This window comes from Ursus maritimus, unplaced genomic scaffold (genome assembly GCF_017311325.1).
Source record: "Ursus maritimus isolate PB19 unplaced genomic scaffold, ASM1731132v1 scaffold_14, whole genome shotgun sequence".
NCBI classification, from domain to species: domain Eukaryota; kingdom Metazoa; phylum Chordata; class Mammalia; order Carnivora; family Ursidae; genus Ursus; species Ursus maritimus.
In genome coordinates, this window is record NW_024423786.1 from 36,666,033 (window position 1) to 36,684,502 (window position 18,470).

The 18,470-nt window shown below is 57.9% G+C and overlaps 1 protein-coding gene across 5 annotated transcripts; it reads left to right on the forward strand.

The window, feature by feature from the left end:
- The first annotated feature begins 1,500 nt into the window (after nucleotides 1-1,500).
- ITIH4 (inter-alpha-trypsin inhibitor heavy chain 4) lies at nucleotides 1,501-17,139 on the forward strand. Of its 5 annotated transcripts, XM_008703676.2 has the most exons (23): nucleotides 1,501-1,590; nucleotides 2,696-2,856; nucleotides 5,277-5,381; nucleotides 5,527-5,689; nucleotides 5,828-5,938; nucleotides 6,379-6,504; nucleotides 7,172-7,288; nucleotides 7,544-7,712; nucleotides 7,816-7,941; nucleotides 8,105-8,286; nucleotides 8,369-8,554; nucleotides 10,637-10,776; nucleotides 11,039-11,199; nucleotides 11,492-11,518; nucleotides 11,745-11,798; nucleotides 12,204-12,326; nucleotides 12,847-12,978; nucleotides 13,071-13,097; nucleotides 13,171-13,308; nucleotides 14,329-14,503; nucleotides 16,072-16,226; nucleotides 16,360-16,456; nucleotides 16,908-17,139. In XM_008703676.2, exons 1-23 carry the CDS (start codon nucleotides 1,501-1,503, stop codon nucleotides 16,975-16,977), a joined length of 2,835 nt encoding a protein of 944 aa, XP_008701898.1. In that variant the 3' UTR covers nucleotides 16,978-17,139. The 5 variants fall into 5 exon arrangements, with proteins under 5 accessions (XP_008701898.1, XP_008701901.2, XP_008701899.2 ...); XM_008703679.2 differs by lacking the exons at nucleotides 1,501-1,590; nucleotides 2,696-2,856; nucleotides 5,277-5,381 and having other exon boundaries at nucleotides 5,495-5,689; nucleotides 13,180-13,308; XM_008703677.2 differs by lacking the exons at nucleotides 1,501-1,590; nucleotides 2,696-2,856; nucleotides 5,277-5,381 and having other exon boundaries at nucleotides 5,495-5,689; nucleotides 12,207-12,326.
- The last annotated feature ends 1,331 nt before the right edge of the window (nucleotides 17,140-18,470 follow it).

The following is an 18,470-nucleotide window of genomic DNA, read 5'->3' on the forward strand; positions in this document are numbered from 1 at the left end:
TGGGACAGGGCCTGGGTCTGCCTGCTGTGCTCCTTAGGAGGCTCTTTTCAGATTGCCAAAGGGGTGTGAAGCCCAGTATGATCCCAGCCATATTCAAAGCCAAAGGGCAGGCAGTATAGACCTGCGTAGAGATGCTCCCGGCTGCAGGCGTGCTGAGGAAGGGGAGCATTTACTGACAGCCGGAGATAGCGCCAGAGCGTCTGCTGCCCTTTCCCCAGGGCTGGATGCTGCTGGCCTTGATGGAGGAGACCCCCGGGGGCCAGTCACTGCCTCAGAACCTTGTGTGGGCCCCCAGAATGGCTGCTGTGCTCCACTCACCCCCCCCACCCCACCCAGTGTCACCAAACCATCCTCCCTCCTCCACCCAGGGTTTGGCACCAGGCCACACTGCTGAAGCAACTCGACCTTATCCATGGCCAGACTCAGGAACTGGGCTTTCCCAGAACTGCCAGGGACACAAGCACCAGCTGTCTTCAGATCCCTCGATATTTGTTCACTTCTCTGTGATTTGTTACAAAAGGATTTCAAGTTTATTAAAGGATAATTGAAAAAAGTTACCAGTAATCCTACCCCAGGCCCTCCGGTACACTCCCACGGGTCTGGGCTCAGGACAGTGACACTGCCTTGGTGTCCTGATGGCTCGGCATTCTCACGCAAGCCATGACTCATGGGCTCCCTCTCCACGACTGACCCCCACGGGCTGCCCAAGTGCACACACCGCCACACTGTTCCATGCTTTCCTCTCAATAAATCCCCTGGAGGGAGACCTCTGGGCCACAAGGTGCGGGCATCTTTATGGCTCTCAGTTTGTATTGCCAGATGCGGGTCTCGTTCTGGGGGCCTTGCTGGAGTTGAACCAGGAGCCCTAGCTAGATTAATGGGGCCCAACAGCAGCCTGGGACCCAAGCACAGAGAAGGGGACGGACTCCTGGGTCCAGCCCCTCTCATCCCAGAAACAAGGGGTCTCTGTCCTGCCCTGGCCCCAGCAGATCTTGCCCCAGTCAGACACCCCAGGGGCTGCTCAGTACCTTTAAGGGCAACCCCCTCCCCCCCCCCAGTCACAGGGAGCTGGCCTCCAGGTCACCTTCCTCCTGAAGCCATTCCCTAGCCAGCCCCATTCTGGGCCATCCCTGTTTCTCCCAGGCTGGGCTTATGGAGAGCAGGCTGGTTCACTGTTGTGTCTCCCAGGCCTAGGGAGCCCGCTGGTGGAAGGGCTGGTGAGAGGGGTTGCCAGTGGCCTGGGATGATTCTAGACCTTTCAGAAGGGAAGCCATACCCAATTTCCACCTGAGCCTGACTCTTTTCAGTACGTGTTCCTGTCCCCAGCCAAGGTCTACAGGACATTCACTGTTTGCTTAGCTGAGGCTACTCCAGTTTTTGGCTTGGAGATCCCAACTTCCCAGAAGCCGCCCCCAGAGGGGTGGGACAGTGAGCTTGTTATTAATTCATTCCCCGTATCCTCTCAAGTTCAGAAGCAACCTGCCACACACTGGAGCCAAAATGAAGACTTCAGCCCCTGGCCGCACCTGTGGCATCTCGCTGCTGCTGCTCTTGCTGCTGGCTGCCCTCCACATGACCACTGCCCGAAAGGTAACGGGTGTCCGTGGGGGCCTGAGCGGGAGTGGCGTGAGCTGATTAACAAGGAGAGCCTGTGTGTGTGCAAGCATGTGCGGCCCAGTGAGGGTGGATCAGTGTGTGTGCAAAGACGTGCCGACCATCCGCCAGGCACTGGCCTGGGGCTGTATGGCTGCTCTCACATTTGATAGGAGGGAGACCCCATTCCCATTTTACAGGGAGGCATGCGGCCCCGCCAGCTGCTGCTGGGGGCCGGCAGAGGGTGGAGTGGGTGGGAATGGGCGTCATGAGCCCAGCTCTCCCTCCCCCTGGCTGAGCGGCCTCGGAGGAGTTATTTATGCTCTCTCTGTCAGTTTCCTCATCTGTAAAATGGTAAAAAGAAAAGGTATTCCGAGCTTTGTTGTGAAGATCTAACCTGCAATATCCAGAAAAAACTCTGTACAGTGCCTGCCACCGAGCAGACACCCCACAAGTCACCTGGCCTGTCACGCGCCTCGGTGCTAAGCTGCGTGTGCACCTGAACACGCCATGTGCAGACAGCAGGTGTGCAAGGCTGCAGGTGTGCATGCATCCTTCCTGGGGAACTGCAGACCTGGAGGAGAGGAACATGTGCCTGGGGAGGGTCCAGGGCTGCAGGGCCAAGGGGGCAAAGAGGAAGGGTCCCAGTAGAGACTGGGCCCTTGTCTCCTCTGAGTTCCCCCAGCTCCTGTAAGCATCTGGTGGGAGGTAAGAGCTTCTTTTCAGTTTCTTTGGAGGCCAAGGTCACCAGAAATCATAGAACTTTGTTCACTACCATTTTACTGGGCAGAGCTAAGATCAAATGCGAAGCTGCCTGACCCCGCTGGGGCCTCCTGCCTGAGGAGAAAGTCAGAGTGGCCTCCGAGACACGCTGGGGCTCAGGCTCCAGCGCCGTAGCCCTTAAGGGTGGGGGACGAAGCACGCAGCTCCCTCTGCTGTGAGACCAGCGTTCACACGTGAAATGCCTCACGGGGTTTGGCCGGAGGCTTGGTCGTGGTTCAGTCGGGGTCGGGGACCAGGGCAGGGTCCCCTCTTAAAGAATGTCATCTTAAGCTGGGGTGGCATTGAAACAGTCCCACCTCCTCCCCCTTCCCTGGTCCAGAATGACATAGACATCTACAGCCTCACCGTGGACTCCAAGGTCTCGTCCAGATTTGCCCACACTGTCGTCACCAGCAGGGTGGTCAACAAGGCCGATACGATGCAGAAGGCCACTTTCCAGGTGGAGCTGCCCAGGAGAGCCTTCATCACCAACTTCTCCATGTAGGTGCCTTCCCGCCCTCTTCCCCATCATGCTCCTCCCACCCAGCACCATGACACCCTCTTCCCTGGCGACACCCTGTCAGGAAGAGCGACCCTCTTCCTGATGTGAGGTGAGCCGGGATGGATGCCTTAGGCATGTGTGCTCCGCCTGTAGGCAATACAAGGAACCAGAGGCTTTACCCATGAACTTCACGCATTCTCAGGGATGTTCCATCCCTCTATCCACCCATCCCTGCTGCCATCCGTCCCTCCCTCCCTTCCTCCCTCCCTCCCTCCATCCATCCCTCCATCCCTCCCTCCATCCATCCATCCCTCCCTCCATCCCTCCCTCCATCCCTCCCTCCATCCCTCCATCCCTCCCTCCATCCATCCATCCCACCATCCATCTTTCCGTTTATCCCTCCCGCCATCCACCATCCACCAACCTGCCCAGGTGACAGATGGAGAACCACAGCATCTTGGTGTCTTTGCCTCTGAAGGGCACAGTTGGGGCATCCTGCGGGCAGGCCCAGGCAGGAGGGAGTCACAAAAGGCGGAGTCCAGCTCAGAATACAGCCGACTTCCTAACTCCTGGGCTGCTTCACAATGGAGCAATGCCTCGAGGAGGGGGATCTCTGTCACAGGAAGTTCTAAGCCAGCTTGTCCCCTCCCTCCCACCAGGGACATCACAGAGGGCATTTCTGCTCTGGGCCAGAAGCCGCATGGGGAGGCCCCTAGGATTTCTGTGGACTCTGTGGCTCAGGGCTGATCCTCACCTTGTCCTCTCCCGTCCTCCCCCACCTTTCCCGACTCCTTTGCAATGTTTGCTAAATGCATGAGAACCCTCTCCATCTGTCCTGACCCGCGGGAGAGGCAGTGGTTGAGGGCAGGCCAGAGAGACGCTGATCCCAGCAATGCAGGGAGGGCGATGGATGGGGCTGAGAGCAAGCTTCTCTCAGCTGGGGTCCCCAGACTACCCTGAGACCTCTGAAAACCTGCAGTGGGGCCTGCGTCCCTGTGGTGGCTTCTTCCTTGCTCCCTGCCACGCCATCAGCAGCCCCTGCTTCTCCTAACCCTGGAGCCAGGCCTGTGTCACCAGACTGGCTGCGTGAGTGCCACAGGGTACACCTGGCCTCCCACAGGGGGCCAAGGCCAGCAGCCTCTGGGTGCATGGCATGTGCTGAGAGCCCAGGGCCAGCACCCCTCTCTGGGTGTAGATGGTGTTGCCGCCGGAGATGGGGAAGCAGGGGGCAGGGTGCCCTGCTCTCTGACCTGGCGGGGAACCCCAGCTGGGCATCTGGGAGGAGGAGCCCTGTGGCCCACTCAGCAGCCACATCCCTGCCCGGAGTATGACCAGGAAGGTCAGAAAGGTGGGGAGGAGGGACACCAGGTCCTAATGCCCTGGCTACACCCTCCCTGCCCATCCCTGCACACTCTCACCCTCTCATGCCATCCCAGGTGGAGCAGACTAGGTTCACTGACACATCGCTGCTCACCTCACAAGGAGGGTCTGGAGAGTTCCTCTTCCAGAGGAAAAGCCCTGGCAGTTCTTTCTAGTCCCAAAGAATAGCCATTAGGATTGTGTCCACCCCCCTGGAAATCCTGTCCACCAGTTGTCCAAGACCCACTTCCCCAGAGGCCAACCTCTGTGCAGAGGGCCCTGCCGCGTGCTGGCAGGAAGAGGGGACAGCTGCAGGGGAGAGGGATCAGAGCCTTTCAGACCTGTGCTTCCCACGGGCCTGGGAGCCCAGCACACCCCTATACCTCCGCCTGCCCCACACCGCTGCACACAAGGCTGGGTACACGTGCGCCCTGGAAAGCGCTTGCTGGTGACTGACCAGCTCCTCTGGGAGCAGGCTGTGAGTCTGTGAGAGTGGGCAAGCCGGAATGTGGGGCCAGACTGCAAGGGTGGAGGCCGGCGTTTCTCTCCGTCCCACCTCCTCTGCAGCCTTCCTCCCCCATTGGTTCAGTCAATGCATGTTTATCAACACTGCACGTGCCGCAGGGTAGATAGAAGCCTGGCATAGCTTGCAGAGGCCCGCCACCCTCATCTGGGCCCTGCACAGAGGCTTGTATACAGTAAGTACATAATAAATGGGTAGGCTGGGTGCCTGGGTGGTTCAGTCAGTTAAGCGTCTGCCTTCGACTCAGGTCATGATCCCAAGCATCCTGGGATCAAGTCCCAAGTGGGGTTCCCTGCTCAGCAGGGGGCCTGCTTCTTCCTCTCCCTCTGCTGTGTGCGTGCGCTCGCTCGCTCTCAAATAAATAAATAAAATCTTTTAAATAAATAAATAATTAATAAACAAATGGGTGGGCTCAGGCGAAGGTAGGAGTCAGTCTGTTAAGAGGCACATCGAGTCTGGAGAGGCTCCCTGGAGGAGGTGGGATTGGAGTGGCCAGCTCCTATCAGGCCCTCCACAACTCCAGCCATCCTGCCCCAGGATCATCGAAGGAGTGACCTACCCAGGCATCATCAAGAAGAAGGCTGCAGCTCAGGAGCAGTACAGCGCAGCTGTGGCCAGGGGAGAGAGTGCTGGCCTTGTCAAGTGAGCCAAAGATGGTGGGGGGAGGGACCCCAGTGGCGGTGGGGCTGGGGGTGCCCCTGCCTTCAGCCCTGCAGACCCTCTCCAGCTTCCAGTGGCCATACCCTTCCTGGCCTGGAGGGGCAGACCTGATGCTGTCCTCCCCTAGGGCTGCCGGAAGAAAGACGGAGCAGTTCCAGGTGTCAGTCAGTGTGGCTCCCGCTGCCAAGGTCACCTTCAAGCTGGTGTATGAGGAACTGCTCAAGCGGCATCTGGGAGCGTATGAGCTGCTGCTGAAAGTCCAGCCCCAGCAGCTGGTCAAGCACCTACAGGTACTGGCACTGCCTGCTCCCGGGAGGCCTCCAGGAAGACACCTGCTCTGCTGAGGGCAGCCCCTCCTTCCCCCTCTGCCTCCTGCAAGACCCAGCCCCAGCTCCTGGCCGACCCAGTGACCCACTTCTTGCCTCCAGATGGACATTCACATCTTCGAGCCTCAGGGCATCAGCTTTCTGGAGACAGAGAGCACCTTCATGACCAACGAACTGGCAGACGCCCTCACCGTCTCGCAGAACAAGACCAAGGTGGGCCTGCCACGGTTGGCGGGCAAGGGTCCCAAGGATCTGTTGTCAGGCCAGCCGTATGAGTCTGTCCAGAGAGTGAGATAATTGGGCAGACTCTCTGAGCTGGAGGGACTTCAGAGGTCCGTGTCCATGCTGCTATGTGGCAGAAGTAGAGGACAAGGCCTAGAGAAGCCTGCTGGGTGCTGGTGTGAAGCCTGAGTTGGGGAGAGGACGGTGGGGAGGAGCTGGAGTGAGGGCCCCACAGCAGGGAGGGGTCGCCAACTGGATCCTGCACATCCTCAGCCCAGCTTCTGCTCGCACAGCTCCCACTCCCCTGTATGGAGGCAGTCTCTCCAACAGCTGGGCCTCAGAGAACGTTCCCTGCATCCTGGAATTCTTGCTTCAGATGGGGGTTGGGGGTGACCATGGGCTTCTCCCAAATACCTCCTGTCCTTCCACAGGCTCACATCCAATTCAAGCCCATGCTCTCCCAGCAAAAGTCATCAGGGCAGCAGGACACAGTCCTGGATGGCAACTTCATCGTCCGCTATGATGTGAACCGGACCAGCTCCGGGGGCTCCATTCAGGTGTGTGGGCTCTAAGACGAGAGTAGGGCAACTAGAAAATCCATCCATGCTCAAAGGCCTGAGCTTGCATGTTCTGGAAGGAAAGGCAAAATAACTGCCCCTACTTATCAGGGTGAACCAGTGGCAGCACAGACTGAAAACAAGCGATTTTGTTATGTTGTTCCTGAAACAATTTTGTCTTGGAGGCACAAAAGTTTCACCTCTGCTAAAGAGATGCCCTGTAGGATTTCCCTTATTGCCTTGGCTGCCAGCAGGCTCACAGTTCAGTTTTATGCTCAGTGGCAGTAGCTTTTTTCACACAAGTTTCTGGCATCATGTGCTTTCCCTTTACACTTTTGATGAACCTTGTTTTTAAAGTCTTCACTCTTCTGATGGATTTCAGGTTTGTTATGTCTAAACTTTTTAGAATAAGTTGCCCCAAGTACTAAAACAAATAGGAGATAAAGTGGGGCAGAGTTCTAGTGGGCCACTCGCGTGAGCAGGGAAGGCAAGAGACGGGCTGGACTGAGCTGTTGAAGATGGTGAAGCTTTGGGGAGGTCAGCAGTGGAACAGAGACGGAGCCGGCTGCGTGAAGAGAGGAACCTAAGGATTACGGTGCGAAGGCTGGTCCGGGGCAGGGCAGGTCTGCAGCTCTCATTACCTCTGTTTGTTTCACTCTGATCACAGATCGAGAATGGCTACTTTGTGCACTACTTTGCCCCCGAGGGCCTACCAACAATACCCAAGAATGTGATCTTTGTCATTGACAAAAGCAGCTCCATGAGTGGCAGGAAGATGCAGCAGGTGGGTCCCGCTGGGGAAGGGAACAGCCCTGGAAACTCACACATGCCTCACTCCATTGGCTCTGGTCCAGGAGGCACTCTCCTTCCTCCATCTTCCCGGGTAGGGGGCACCTAGGGGTTGAGATTGGCCAGAGTGTGGGCAGGGCCTGCCCCTAGAGCACTGACCGTGGGAGCCCGGGTATGCCATCCAAGTACACGTGAGCCCCAGGGAGGCCCCACTCGGACACCCTCCTGAGTCTCCCACCCTCCTGCCCAGACCCGGGAAGCCTTAATCAAGATCCTGGATGACCTCAGCCCCAACGACCAGTTCAACCTTATCAGCTTCAGCGGGGATGCAGCCCAGTGGAAGCCCTTGCTGGTGCCGGCCTCGGCTGAGAACGTGAACCAGGCCAGGAGCTATGCTGCCGGCATCCAGGCCCACGGAGGTGAGCACCTCTGGGGCCCTGCAGTGTGGGGGCTTCCGGCGCAGCAAGCCCAGCCTGGGGACCTGGGCTGGAAGTCGCCACCCTGAGAGTACGTGTCCCCCAGGGACCGACATCAACCATGCGGTGCTGATGGCCGTGCAGCTGCTGAACAGTGCCAAACAGGAAGAGCTGATGCCGGAGGGGACCGTCTCCCTCATCATCCTGCTCACCGACGGCGACCCCACCATGGGTGAGGGCACCGCCAGCAACTCCGGGGCTGTCCCCCGGCTTGCCGTGGGACCCGAGGTGGGGGTGGGGGCCGTATCCGAGGCCCCTCTGGCTCTGAGATTCCAGAAATATCATTGAACCACTCACTGTTTCCTCACTCCCCCTTCCCACACCGCTGGGTCCAGGGGAGACCAACCCTGCAAGGATCCAGAGGAACGTGAAGGAAGCTATAGATGGCCAGTACAGCCTCTTCTGCCTGGGCTTTGGCTTCGACGTCAGCTATGCCTTCCTGGAGAAGCTGGCGCTGGACAACGGCGGCCTGGCTCGGCGCATCTATGAGGACTCGGACTCCGCCCTGCAGCTCCAGGTGGAAGAGGGCCCCCAGTGGGCTGCATGACGGAGGCGGGCAGACCCCAGCCCGGCACTCGTGACGCCCCCCCACCTTGCAGGACTTCTACCAGGAAGTGGCCAACCCATTGCTGACAGCAGTGACCTTTGAGTACCCCAGCAATGTGGTGGAGGAGGTCTCGCAGGACAACTTCCGGCTGCTCTTCAAAGGCTCCGAGATCGTCGTGGCCGGCAAGCTCCGGGACCAGAGCCCTGATGTGCTCTCAGCTAAAGTCAGGGGGCAGCTGGTGAGTGGGGCCAGCCGCTCTGCAGGGGAGGGGCCGCTGGGCAGGCAGTCAGAGGGGCTGGGTTCAAAGCCCAGCCCGGCAGGGCTCCAGCAGCTGACCTTGCGCAAGTCACGGGGTGCTCTCTGCCGCTTGGAGGTGACACTCAGCAGTCAGCCTGTGCTGCTGCTGGTTCTGAGAGCACCAGGTGCTTGGAATGCCCTCCTGTCCTCACACCGGGCCTCGGAGGTTGCTATCGGGCAGTGGAGACTGCTCCCATTTCACAGATGACCAGGCTGAGATCCAGGCAGGGCAGACAACTTGCCTCGGGCCCCACTGCAGCCAGGTCAAGAGCCCGGCTCCCCACGTGGTGCCCGTTGCTGCCCGGCCTTCCCTGCCTCTGTGCCACAGGAGACCCTCTCATTCCACGGAGAGAAACAGCACCTGCTCTGTGCTAGGTTCTTCTCTAGGCCCTGGGGATACTATCCTCCCAGGAGAGACAATGCGGGTAAATCATCACACAAACAGGGAGCTGCAGCGTGGGATGTCCCTGACAGGATAAACCCGGGGCCTCAGAGGAGCAGCACTGGGAACCCAAACCTGGTCTGAGAATCAGGGAGGGCTCCCTGAAGGAGGCCCAGCTGAGCCTGAAGGATGAGTAGGAGGTGGTAGAGATGGTGGCATGATAGAGGAATGTTCTGGGCTTGCATGGCAAGCAGGCAGCATGTGTGGGAAGAACAGCAGGTGGGTGAGTCGGGGGCACTGGGGTGGGGGGCGGGGCCTTGCCTCAGAGAAAGTAGCTGAGTATCGTGATGGGCAGCGCATGCCCTGTGGCCAGCCTGCCTGCGTTCAAACCCAGCTCTGCCACATCCTAATCTCCCTGTGCCTCAGTTTCCTCCTGTGCAGAAATCAGAATGGGTCACCTACCACCCTTGTAAGGCTGCTGTGGGGATTAATGTCTGGTCCCAGTGTAAACACTCCATTCACATTAGCTGCTAATATTAACCTGAAGGCCAGGGGTTCCCAAAGTGCAGAACTCGGGGTGACTCAAGGTAGTTCACAAACGTGTCTTTGTTTCAGTAGTTGTGTATTTATTGTAACATGTCTCCTGAAAAATATAACTTGAACGCCAGACCTAAGATTTTTGCGGGTAGGATTGCTTGGAACGAGGCCAAAGAAATAGTATTTGTCTATTTAAAGTTCATTTAACGAAAACCATCAAACAAATCGCTGTGTGTGTGTGGACAGGGCAAAATTCGTGCAGGTGGCCTGCATGTGGCAGTTCTGGGAAACCAGGCTGCGGGTGAGCGACAGAGGAGGTGGTCCCAGCAGGGGTGGTGGGATCTGAGCCATGGTAAGGTCTTCGGCCGCTGTGTGGAGTGGTGGTGAGAGAGGGCGGGGTTCCTCTGTCCCCGGACCCGCTTCCCAGACTGCGGGCAGGGCAGCCCAAGGCCAGAAGACCCTTCCCTGGGGAAGGAAGCAGCAGTCCACCCAGAGCTTGGCGCCCGCCTTACTGCCACCGTCCCACCAGGCCCAGCCCCACAGAGGGCACCAGCTTGGGCAGGGGATAGCTGGTTGGGGCAGTTGGGGCCCCAAGCCCTATCAGGGCCAGGACACCTGAGTTCTCCCCTCAGCTCTGCCACTGACTCCTGGAGAAGGCTCTTCCCTCTTGGTCCCCAGTCTCCATCTTTGGGATGAGTGTGGAATGCCTCTGGGGCCCCTTTCTGCCCCCACACTGCATTTGCCCTTCCTTCCCACTGCTGTTTCTACTCTGGCCGGGGGTTCGGATTCCATTCTCATTTCCCTTTCTCTGGAACAGTCAGTCTGACCTGAGCTCCGGGCTCTGTGCCTGCCATGTTGCCCTTGGAGAATTTGCAACCTTTTACCCCACCTCCTTCTCATCCTGGGAGGCTCTGTGACTGGGTCTGGTGCCCCAGACTCCCTCCCCACCCTCCACCCTACTCAAAGGAAATGCGGTGCTGGCAGCCAATTCCTGGGGACTGCCCCAATCCAACCGGGTTTCCCGTGGGAGTGCCGGGGAGCTCCAGGCCAGGCGTGGCCAGCAGGCCCTCACTGCTCCTGCCCGGGCTGGGCCCCTTTTTCTAGCACATGCAGAACATCACCTTCCAAACGGAGTCCAGAGTGGCGGAGCAGGAGAAGGAGTTCCAGAGCCCCAAGTACATCTTCCACAGCTTCATGGAGAGACTCTGGGCGTACCTGACCATCCAGCAACTGCTGGAGCAAATGTGGGTGGCCCGCACCCCCGATGGCCCGCTGGGGCAGCCACACACAGCCCGAGCACCTTCCCAAGCGTTCCCCTGCGAGGTGGTGGGGGGCGACAGGTTCAGCTGGCACGGGGCATCTCCCAGGCATAGAGAGAGGGGGTGGTGGCATCCTGGGTAAGCTCCAGACTCTCCCAGTGGGAACCTCCCAGAAAGGTCTGGAAGGGAGGGAGAGTCCAAGCATCCGGGGAGGACCCGCTGAGCCTCTGACGTCCCCCACCTGCAGGGTTTCAGCATCCGCTACTGAGAAGCAGGCCCTCGAGACCCGAGCTCTGAACTTGTCACTCCACTACTGCTTTGTCACTCCCCTCACGTCCATGGTGGTCACCAAACCCGATGGCAGAGAAGGGTCTGAAGTTGCTGAGAAGCCCATGGAAACCAATAGGGGTGAGAGTAGGACCCCAGCCTCCTCGGCAGCACACTTTTGACCCAGTGTTCTCTGGGGTCTTTCCCCTGTGTCCCCACAAAGTCCCGACCTGGCCACCCCTAATCTCCCAGGAGCCCCCGGACACTCATCCCATTTCATTGACGAGGAAGCTGAGGCCAGGTCTCCCGACCCTAGAGTTCACTGCACCCCCTCGGTGCTGGGTTTGGGAAGCAAGGTTAAACAAGCGCTTCAAACTTGTCGAAACCACTCCAATGGTGTATTTCCTTTTCTCTCTCTTTTTGTTTTATCCAGAAAACAGACACAAGAACTTCTACTTAGGTAAGGGCCTAATTCCCTCAAAGACTGGGCGGGGCGACGGTTGGCTGACGCAGGGCCTAAGGCACCAGCCCCACAAAGTTGCTGGCCAGGGTCTCTCTGCAGCCAGGAGGGGGCATCGTCTGCCACTCAGACCCTGTCCTAGGCACTCAGAGACACAATCCCTGGTCAGCTGCGGACCCCAGAAAGGTGTATCCAAGAAGCAAACCCAGGTCCCTCTGATTTCCAGGTCGTCCATACTCCAGACTTCATACCACAGGAGACAGAGGGTTCAGATTAACAGGTAGCACAGGAGGGAAGGGGAAGGGGTAGGAGGGGTTGACAGGACATTGACCCTGGCCACAAACTGGGCTCTGCCCTGGTTGTTGGGGGAGTGACTTGCCCAACTCACCGGGCTGGTTGGCAGGCCTGGGACTCAGGTCCAGTTTTATCTGAGTAGGAGACATCTTTGCAGACTCTGTCCTCACTGAAGGAAGAAGCTATAGAGGACAAGGTAGTTCGAGTGGGGGGCTGGGGGGTGGGGGGCTCCAGAAGGGTCCATCGTTCCCACTCTGAATTTCTCCTGGCCATGGGGGGACAGGCTCCCAGAGTGTTGGGTAGAGGCAGGGAGCCATCTGTCCTCTCCCCATCCCTCTCCTGGGGGATGACACTGCTTGACAGAAGGCTGCATGTGTTAACTTTTCCAAAGCAGGAACTTCCGGGAAGATAGCTAATGACCCAGGGAGAGCGGGACCACGAGGACCTCTTAATTCTCCTCGTCCTTATCCAGACTACCTCACAGCTGGAGAGTCAGTGCTACCGGACATGTTAGGTAAGCCACTTTCTGACCCTCTGAGGGTCTCATTTCCTCAAGATGGTCATGAAACATGTCCGTAGAGTTGATGAGGTAAAGCACAAAGCACAGGGCTGGGCACAAACCAGGGAGAGTTGCTGTGGGCCATGACGTGACGTAACGTGTCCTTTATTGTCACTGAATTGGGGGCTGGCTCAGGATGGAGCCTTCTAGCAAGGGAAGTCTTCCTCCATTTCCAAAGCCAGCAGTGGACCCCTGAGCTGTTTCTGATCTCCAGATCTGGACTCAGATACAGTGCAGAGCCAGGCCAGACCATGTGTCCTCTCCATTTTCCCTAATAGCATGCTCTCCTGTTTGAAAATCTCATTACAAAGCTCTTCTCAGTTGGGTGTACGCATGGCAGGGGTTGTGCGGCTGGGTGGGGGGCGGGCGGCAGTGATGATGGCTGGAGGGCGTGCTGATTGCTCTCAGTCCTGACTGCCCTCTTCCTTTCTGTTTCTGGCTGTCCCTGCACTGATGCCTGCTTCGGCGCCATCAGCTCCCTCCGTTCCTGAAAGGATGATTCACGGCATGGATTTAAGAGCCAAAGATGTCCCTGCAGTAGCTTCTGACTCTATAACAGGGAGACTCGGGGAGAGGAAAGCCTCGGGGAGCTCTACAGACTTGCCACGTGGGTTTCCCAGTGTTGAGGTCGAGAAGGAGCCCTGGCCACACACATCCCTGGGAAGGGGCTCCCTAAACCCACACTCTTTCTTCTTTCAGAACCAGCCAAGACAGCCTCACCCCCAGGTAAGTTGCCAGCCTCCCTCAGGCCTGGCCCCCCTCCTTGTCCTTGTCTCCCAGCCTGCTCTACCTACCCTAGGAACCACAGCTGCTGTCCCAGCCCCCATCCAGGCGCCTCCCATCATCCTGACGCTGCCTGGACAGAGCGTGGACCGTCTCTGTGTGGACATCAAGCACTCTCAGGGGCCGATGAACCTGCTCTCAGACCCTGACCAAGGTGAGAAGTGCACATCCCGTCATCCACCCAGAGAGACCCAGACACCACTCACTCCTGACTTACTACCCCAGAGACAACGACAGGACACCTGCCCATGGAGACACACGCTGCCCCATGCAGGCCGGTCCCAGATCATGGCACGACCACACCCCTGAGCACCACATACGCAGATCTGGGTGGCCTGAGCACTCCAGGGTGACCCGATATGGACTTGCCCCCAGGCGCTGCTGTACTTGGGGGTGGGGAGACAGACTTGGGCACAGATAAGCTCCATGGTCTATAGTCAGTGTCCAGAGTGACATGGAAGCAAACCCGGAGGAAGAGACAAGAGCTGTCCGGGGGACAAGGCTGTGCAGCGTCATGTAGGAGTGACTGGGCCTTGGCAGACAAGTAGGGGTCCACTGGGCAGAGCAAGGGGAAGGCAGAAGCAGAGCCCTGGAAGGTGCTGGTGGGACCGTGGAGCGTGTGGAGGCGGTGAGTGGTGGGAGGAGGTAGGTGTATGGCCAGACCTGTACCCCCAACCCCCAGAGTGGTCTCGCTGGTTGAACCGAGTGTCAGGTCAGGCGTGAGGAGGCACCGCACTCAGGGACATGCTCGCCTGCAGAGCCAGCCGGACTCAATGAGCACGTGCAGCTCCCTCGTTCCTCCCAGGTCGACACAGTCTGCCCCTCAGCCCACCAGTTCTGTAGTCTGTTTGCTCACAGAGGAGAAGGGGGCACCACCCCTCCTCCATCTTGCCCTTGGCCATAGCACCTCATTGGGCCAGGCACGCCACAGGGGCTTTATGAGAGTCCCTTCTCAGAGGGCTCGTCTGAAGATGGCCATCACTGAGGATTCGGGGGCCCTTCCACAGCCCTCTGAAACCAGGGGATGAGGGGGAGAGACTGTGGGAACCAGCCCCCAGTGGGGAAAGGGAGCTGGGGAGGTCAGCTGGTGAGAAGGGGTCTGGGTGGTCCTCCCGCTCGGGGCGGCGCCCAGCTGGGGCCACAGTCTTGACCTCTCTGCCCCCGGCCTTCTCAGGGATTGAGGTGACCGCCCAGTACGAGACAGAGAGGGCCCAGTTCTCATGGATCGAGGTGACCTTCAAGAACCCCCAGCTGCAGGTCCGCGCCTCCCCTGAGCACGTGGTAGTGACCCGGAACCGAAAAAACTCTGCCTACAAGTGGAAGGAGACACTGTTCTCGGTGACACCCAGGTACGCCCCGGCCTGGGTCTCCCTGGGTCTCCCCCAGGCTGGGTATCTCTCTGGCCACATCAGTTAGCTGGGGACAGTGCCGACAGGTGACCTGAGCCCACGGGCCTGCGGACGAGGTGGCTGGGCATGAGTCTTCGGCAGGGGGCTGGGCCCACAGGAGGAACAGAGACGCGGAGAGCCCTGTACCAGACCCGCCTGCCCTGGAGGGCACAGAGCGGTTAGGCTGGGGCCTGGCTGCCCTCAGACCTAACTCCGGTCACTGTCCCATGTGAGGCATGGTGTGGTTTGGAGCTAGCTCTGCTGCTAATTCTGTGTGACCCTGGGCAGGCTGCTCACCCTCTCTGAGCTTGTTTCCTCACCCATCACCAGAGATAATCTCCCAGCCCTGAGTCAGAGGGCTGAGCAGAAGATCCAGTGAGAGGACGTGGTCCGGGAGCACTTTGCCCATTAGGCAGTGTGGTGCCCATGGGGTACTGCAGAGGGCAGCACTGTCAGTGTGGCGAGGTAATGACAATAACGAGGAGCTGGAGAGCACCGTCCCACAGGGGAGGTTAGGAATGTCATCCTTAGCAGACTCCCCAGACTCCCCTACTCCTCTGATGAGGGGCAACAAGTCTACCAGGCATCAAACACTGGGCAGCTGGTGGGTAATGCAAGTGGACGGCCACCTCTTCTGGGAGGGGCTGCCCCACCATAGAGCCTTCCAGAGGCAGCTCTCCAGCTCTGGAGGTCACAAGGGGCCTGGGAGTGGGGCTGAGGACCCTGGCCCTCTTAGAGCCGTGCCCTACAGCCCCCCAGCCTGTACCGGGTACAGAGAGCCTCGTCCTCTGCCCTCTCCGTGCCCCGCAGCAGAGACTGGTTTCCACTTGACGAATGAGCGCATGCCCAGAAAATCCAAGGGCTTCACCTGAAAACTGCCCAATTTCGTAAGAGGTCTTGAAGTTTCCGATTATCTGATAAATACAGAGAATGACAGCGTGTCTGTGCCTTGGACACGCACACTAGAAGGTAGAATAAATAATTCCTATCACCCGCAGTGAGAAAAAGTTCAGATGCTTTCCTGAGCTACGGAAGAGACACATGAGGGAAAACAGACCACGTCTTTTACGTTGACGTGAAGACAGTGTCAGTTTGGGGCAATTCCATTTAAAATAACCTCAGAGTAACAGCAGGGTCCTGTTCAATGTGCTTAAAAGAGCCTAACATTCCTAAGAAAACAAAAAAGGTAAGAATTTCAGATTATCTTAAGTAAAAAAAGGAGGAAAGAACAAAAAGGGACTTGCTCTTCTAGACCTAAGTAACACGGATCGTCAGAAGGAAGTGGCACTGGCCATAAAAACGAAAGGGACAGAGTAAATGTACCGAGACCTGCCGAAATCATATCCAACTAATTTATGAGAAACGGAATCTAAGAGAACCGGAGAGAAAGGAGCCGCCGTTCTGTTTGATAAAGAATACAGCAGATATCACTACGTCAACATCAGTCCGCGGTGGAAATTCCCCAGGACAAGAGGGCAGCCCCCGCCTGCTCGCAGCCCGACTGCTCAGGCCCCTGGCTTTCCCCGCAGCCTCAAGATGACCATGGACGAGGCGGGACTCCTGCTGCTCAGCAGCCCGGACAGAGTGACCATCGGCCTGCTACCCTGGGACGGCCCTGGCGAGGGGCTCCGGCTCCTCCTGCGGGACACCGACCGGTTCTCCAGCCGCGTCGGCGGGACCCTCGGTATGCTGCCCGTGGCTCCGGGCGTCCTCAGAAGCCACCTGTGCCTGTGAACAGGCAATGCCCTTCACCTCTGTGTGTCTCCCAGCCGCCCTCTTGGTCTTTATTCCTTGCTGACCCGCCCTTTGTATCCCAGGCCAGTTTTACCAGGATGTGCTCTGGGGGCCCCCAGCGGCGGCAGATGACAGCAAGCGAACCCTGAGGGTTCAAGGCCTTGACTACTCTGCCACCAGGTGACGGCGCAAGCAGGCCACTAAGCCCGGCCAGGGGTGGGGGCCGGGAGGCTGGGAGCTGAGCCCCCACTCCTCTGTCCTTGCCCGGCAAACAGAGACCGTCAGGGCAAAGGCTGATGCTTTAGAGACGTTTGACCCAGCTCTCAGTGACCCCACAAAGGACAGTCCGCTCAGACCCACAGAAAACACCCCAGCCCAGAGATCACTAGGGTGGGGGTGGGGGGCAGTAGGAAACTCCTCCTGAAGGTCTCAGAGCCCCGGACCCTGAGGACCACACACAGCTGGGTCCACTTGGGGGACAGGGCCTTGTCAGCCTGTGCTGGAGGAAATTCTAAGGGCCCTGAGACTCTCTACCCTCCCCATTCGTAACCCTAGCCATTTCCGTCTCTTTCTACCACACCTGAGATTTGCTGACCATCTATATTTCTGTCTGTCCATCTTTCCATCCCAGGTTGCTCAAGCTGGATTACCAAGAGGGGTCCCCAGGAACAGAGATTTCCTGCTGGTCCATAGAGCTGTAGTTATGTGGGGGGGGGGGGGGGGGTTAAGCCCACCCCCTCCCCCCATGCTGCCAGAAAGTGTGCAGAGGACTGCCACCCTGTGACCCGAGGGCCACCTGTGGGGCCTGGGCTTCAATGGGGAGGATATTTTGACTCATTACAAATAAAGGTGCTGTAAGCCCAGGCAATGGGCATCTCTGCTTGCATCTGGCTAAATCTCACATTAGAATTAGAATCTTAGATTCTTAGAATCTTAGAATCTTCTACCATGAGCCCCTCAAAGGCCTGTGACCAGTAAGCCCCATGGCAAACTTCCAGCCCAGTCTCATCATTTTACAAGCAGAGAAACTACGATTTAGAGAGATTAAACCACCTATTTAAAATGTTGCCCCACACTGGGTGTCATACACAAAATGAATTGTGGAACACTACGTCAAAAATTAATGGTGCACCATATGTTGGCTAATGAACTTACATAAATGTCAATCAAATAAAATGTTGCTTCAGCCCCCACTGGGGGACGAGGGCAGGAGAACATACTCTGGAAGCAAAGGTTTAGTCTGCTTTATGGCCACTCAGGCCGTGGAAACCAGTTTTGACTAAAAAAAGAGAAGCGTGAACTGGGTAGACGTTCTTGTTAGAAACCAATGTCCCCGGGTGGGCACAAACTGGGCAGAAGTTCTTTAGAGGCCAGCTCCCCGAGGTTCTCAGCAAGCTCTGGGGCCCCTGGTGCTGGGATTTGCATGACACAGTTTGATTTCCACCCGTGTGCTCAGGCTCAGGCCTGTCTGCTCACTGCCTTGTCAAGAGGCTAGTCCTGGAAGAGAGGGTCCGGGGTGAGGCCCTGGTCCCAGGAAGGAAGCCAGGGTCTGTCCCCAGGAGCCTCCAGTCTCATGGGGGTGCTCCCAGATCCTGGACAGCCAGGGGTCTGCTCTGCCATCCATGCCCTGGGGCTGGGCACCCCAAAGATTGTACCCAATCCCTGCATAGGCAAAGCATACTTAAAAAACCATTTACAATTACTCTATCCACTCCTTTAAAAATGACACAGCTTTGGCTTACAAATAAAAAGCATCGAGAGAACAAAACAGAAACCAGGAGAATGAGATCAAAGAGAAGAGGCAAGCAGGGGAAAGTCCTGGATCAGAGGGACAAGGGCCGGGCGGGGAGCCGCAGCACCGAGCATGCACTCCGGCCTCCTGGCAGCTAGGATAAAGCAGGAAATGAGTTCGTCGGCTTGCTGGGAGGAAGCAAACTAGATCACCAGGGAAAACATTCTTTTCGCAGCTCTAGGGCTTTACAGAATGTTTGCAGAGTGACTCTTTCTAGAAGGGTCAGAGGAGAGGCCAGTGGGCGGGGTCTCCAACAGCAGGTTTGCCAAACACACGGGGACACTCCCGCCCTGCTGCCTCTCCATCCAGCCTGGTCGGCAGGCGGGGGTCACGGGCTGAGTCGCCTTGTCTAGGCCGCTCAGAGGGGCTCAGACCAGAGCTCCGCGAGACAAGGGAGCAGCC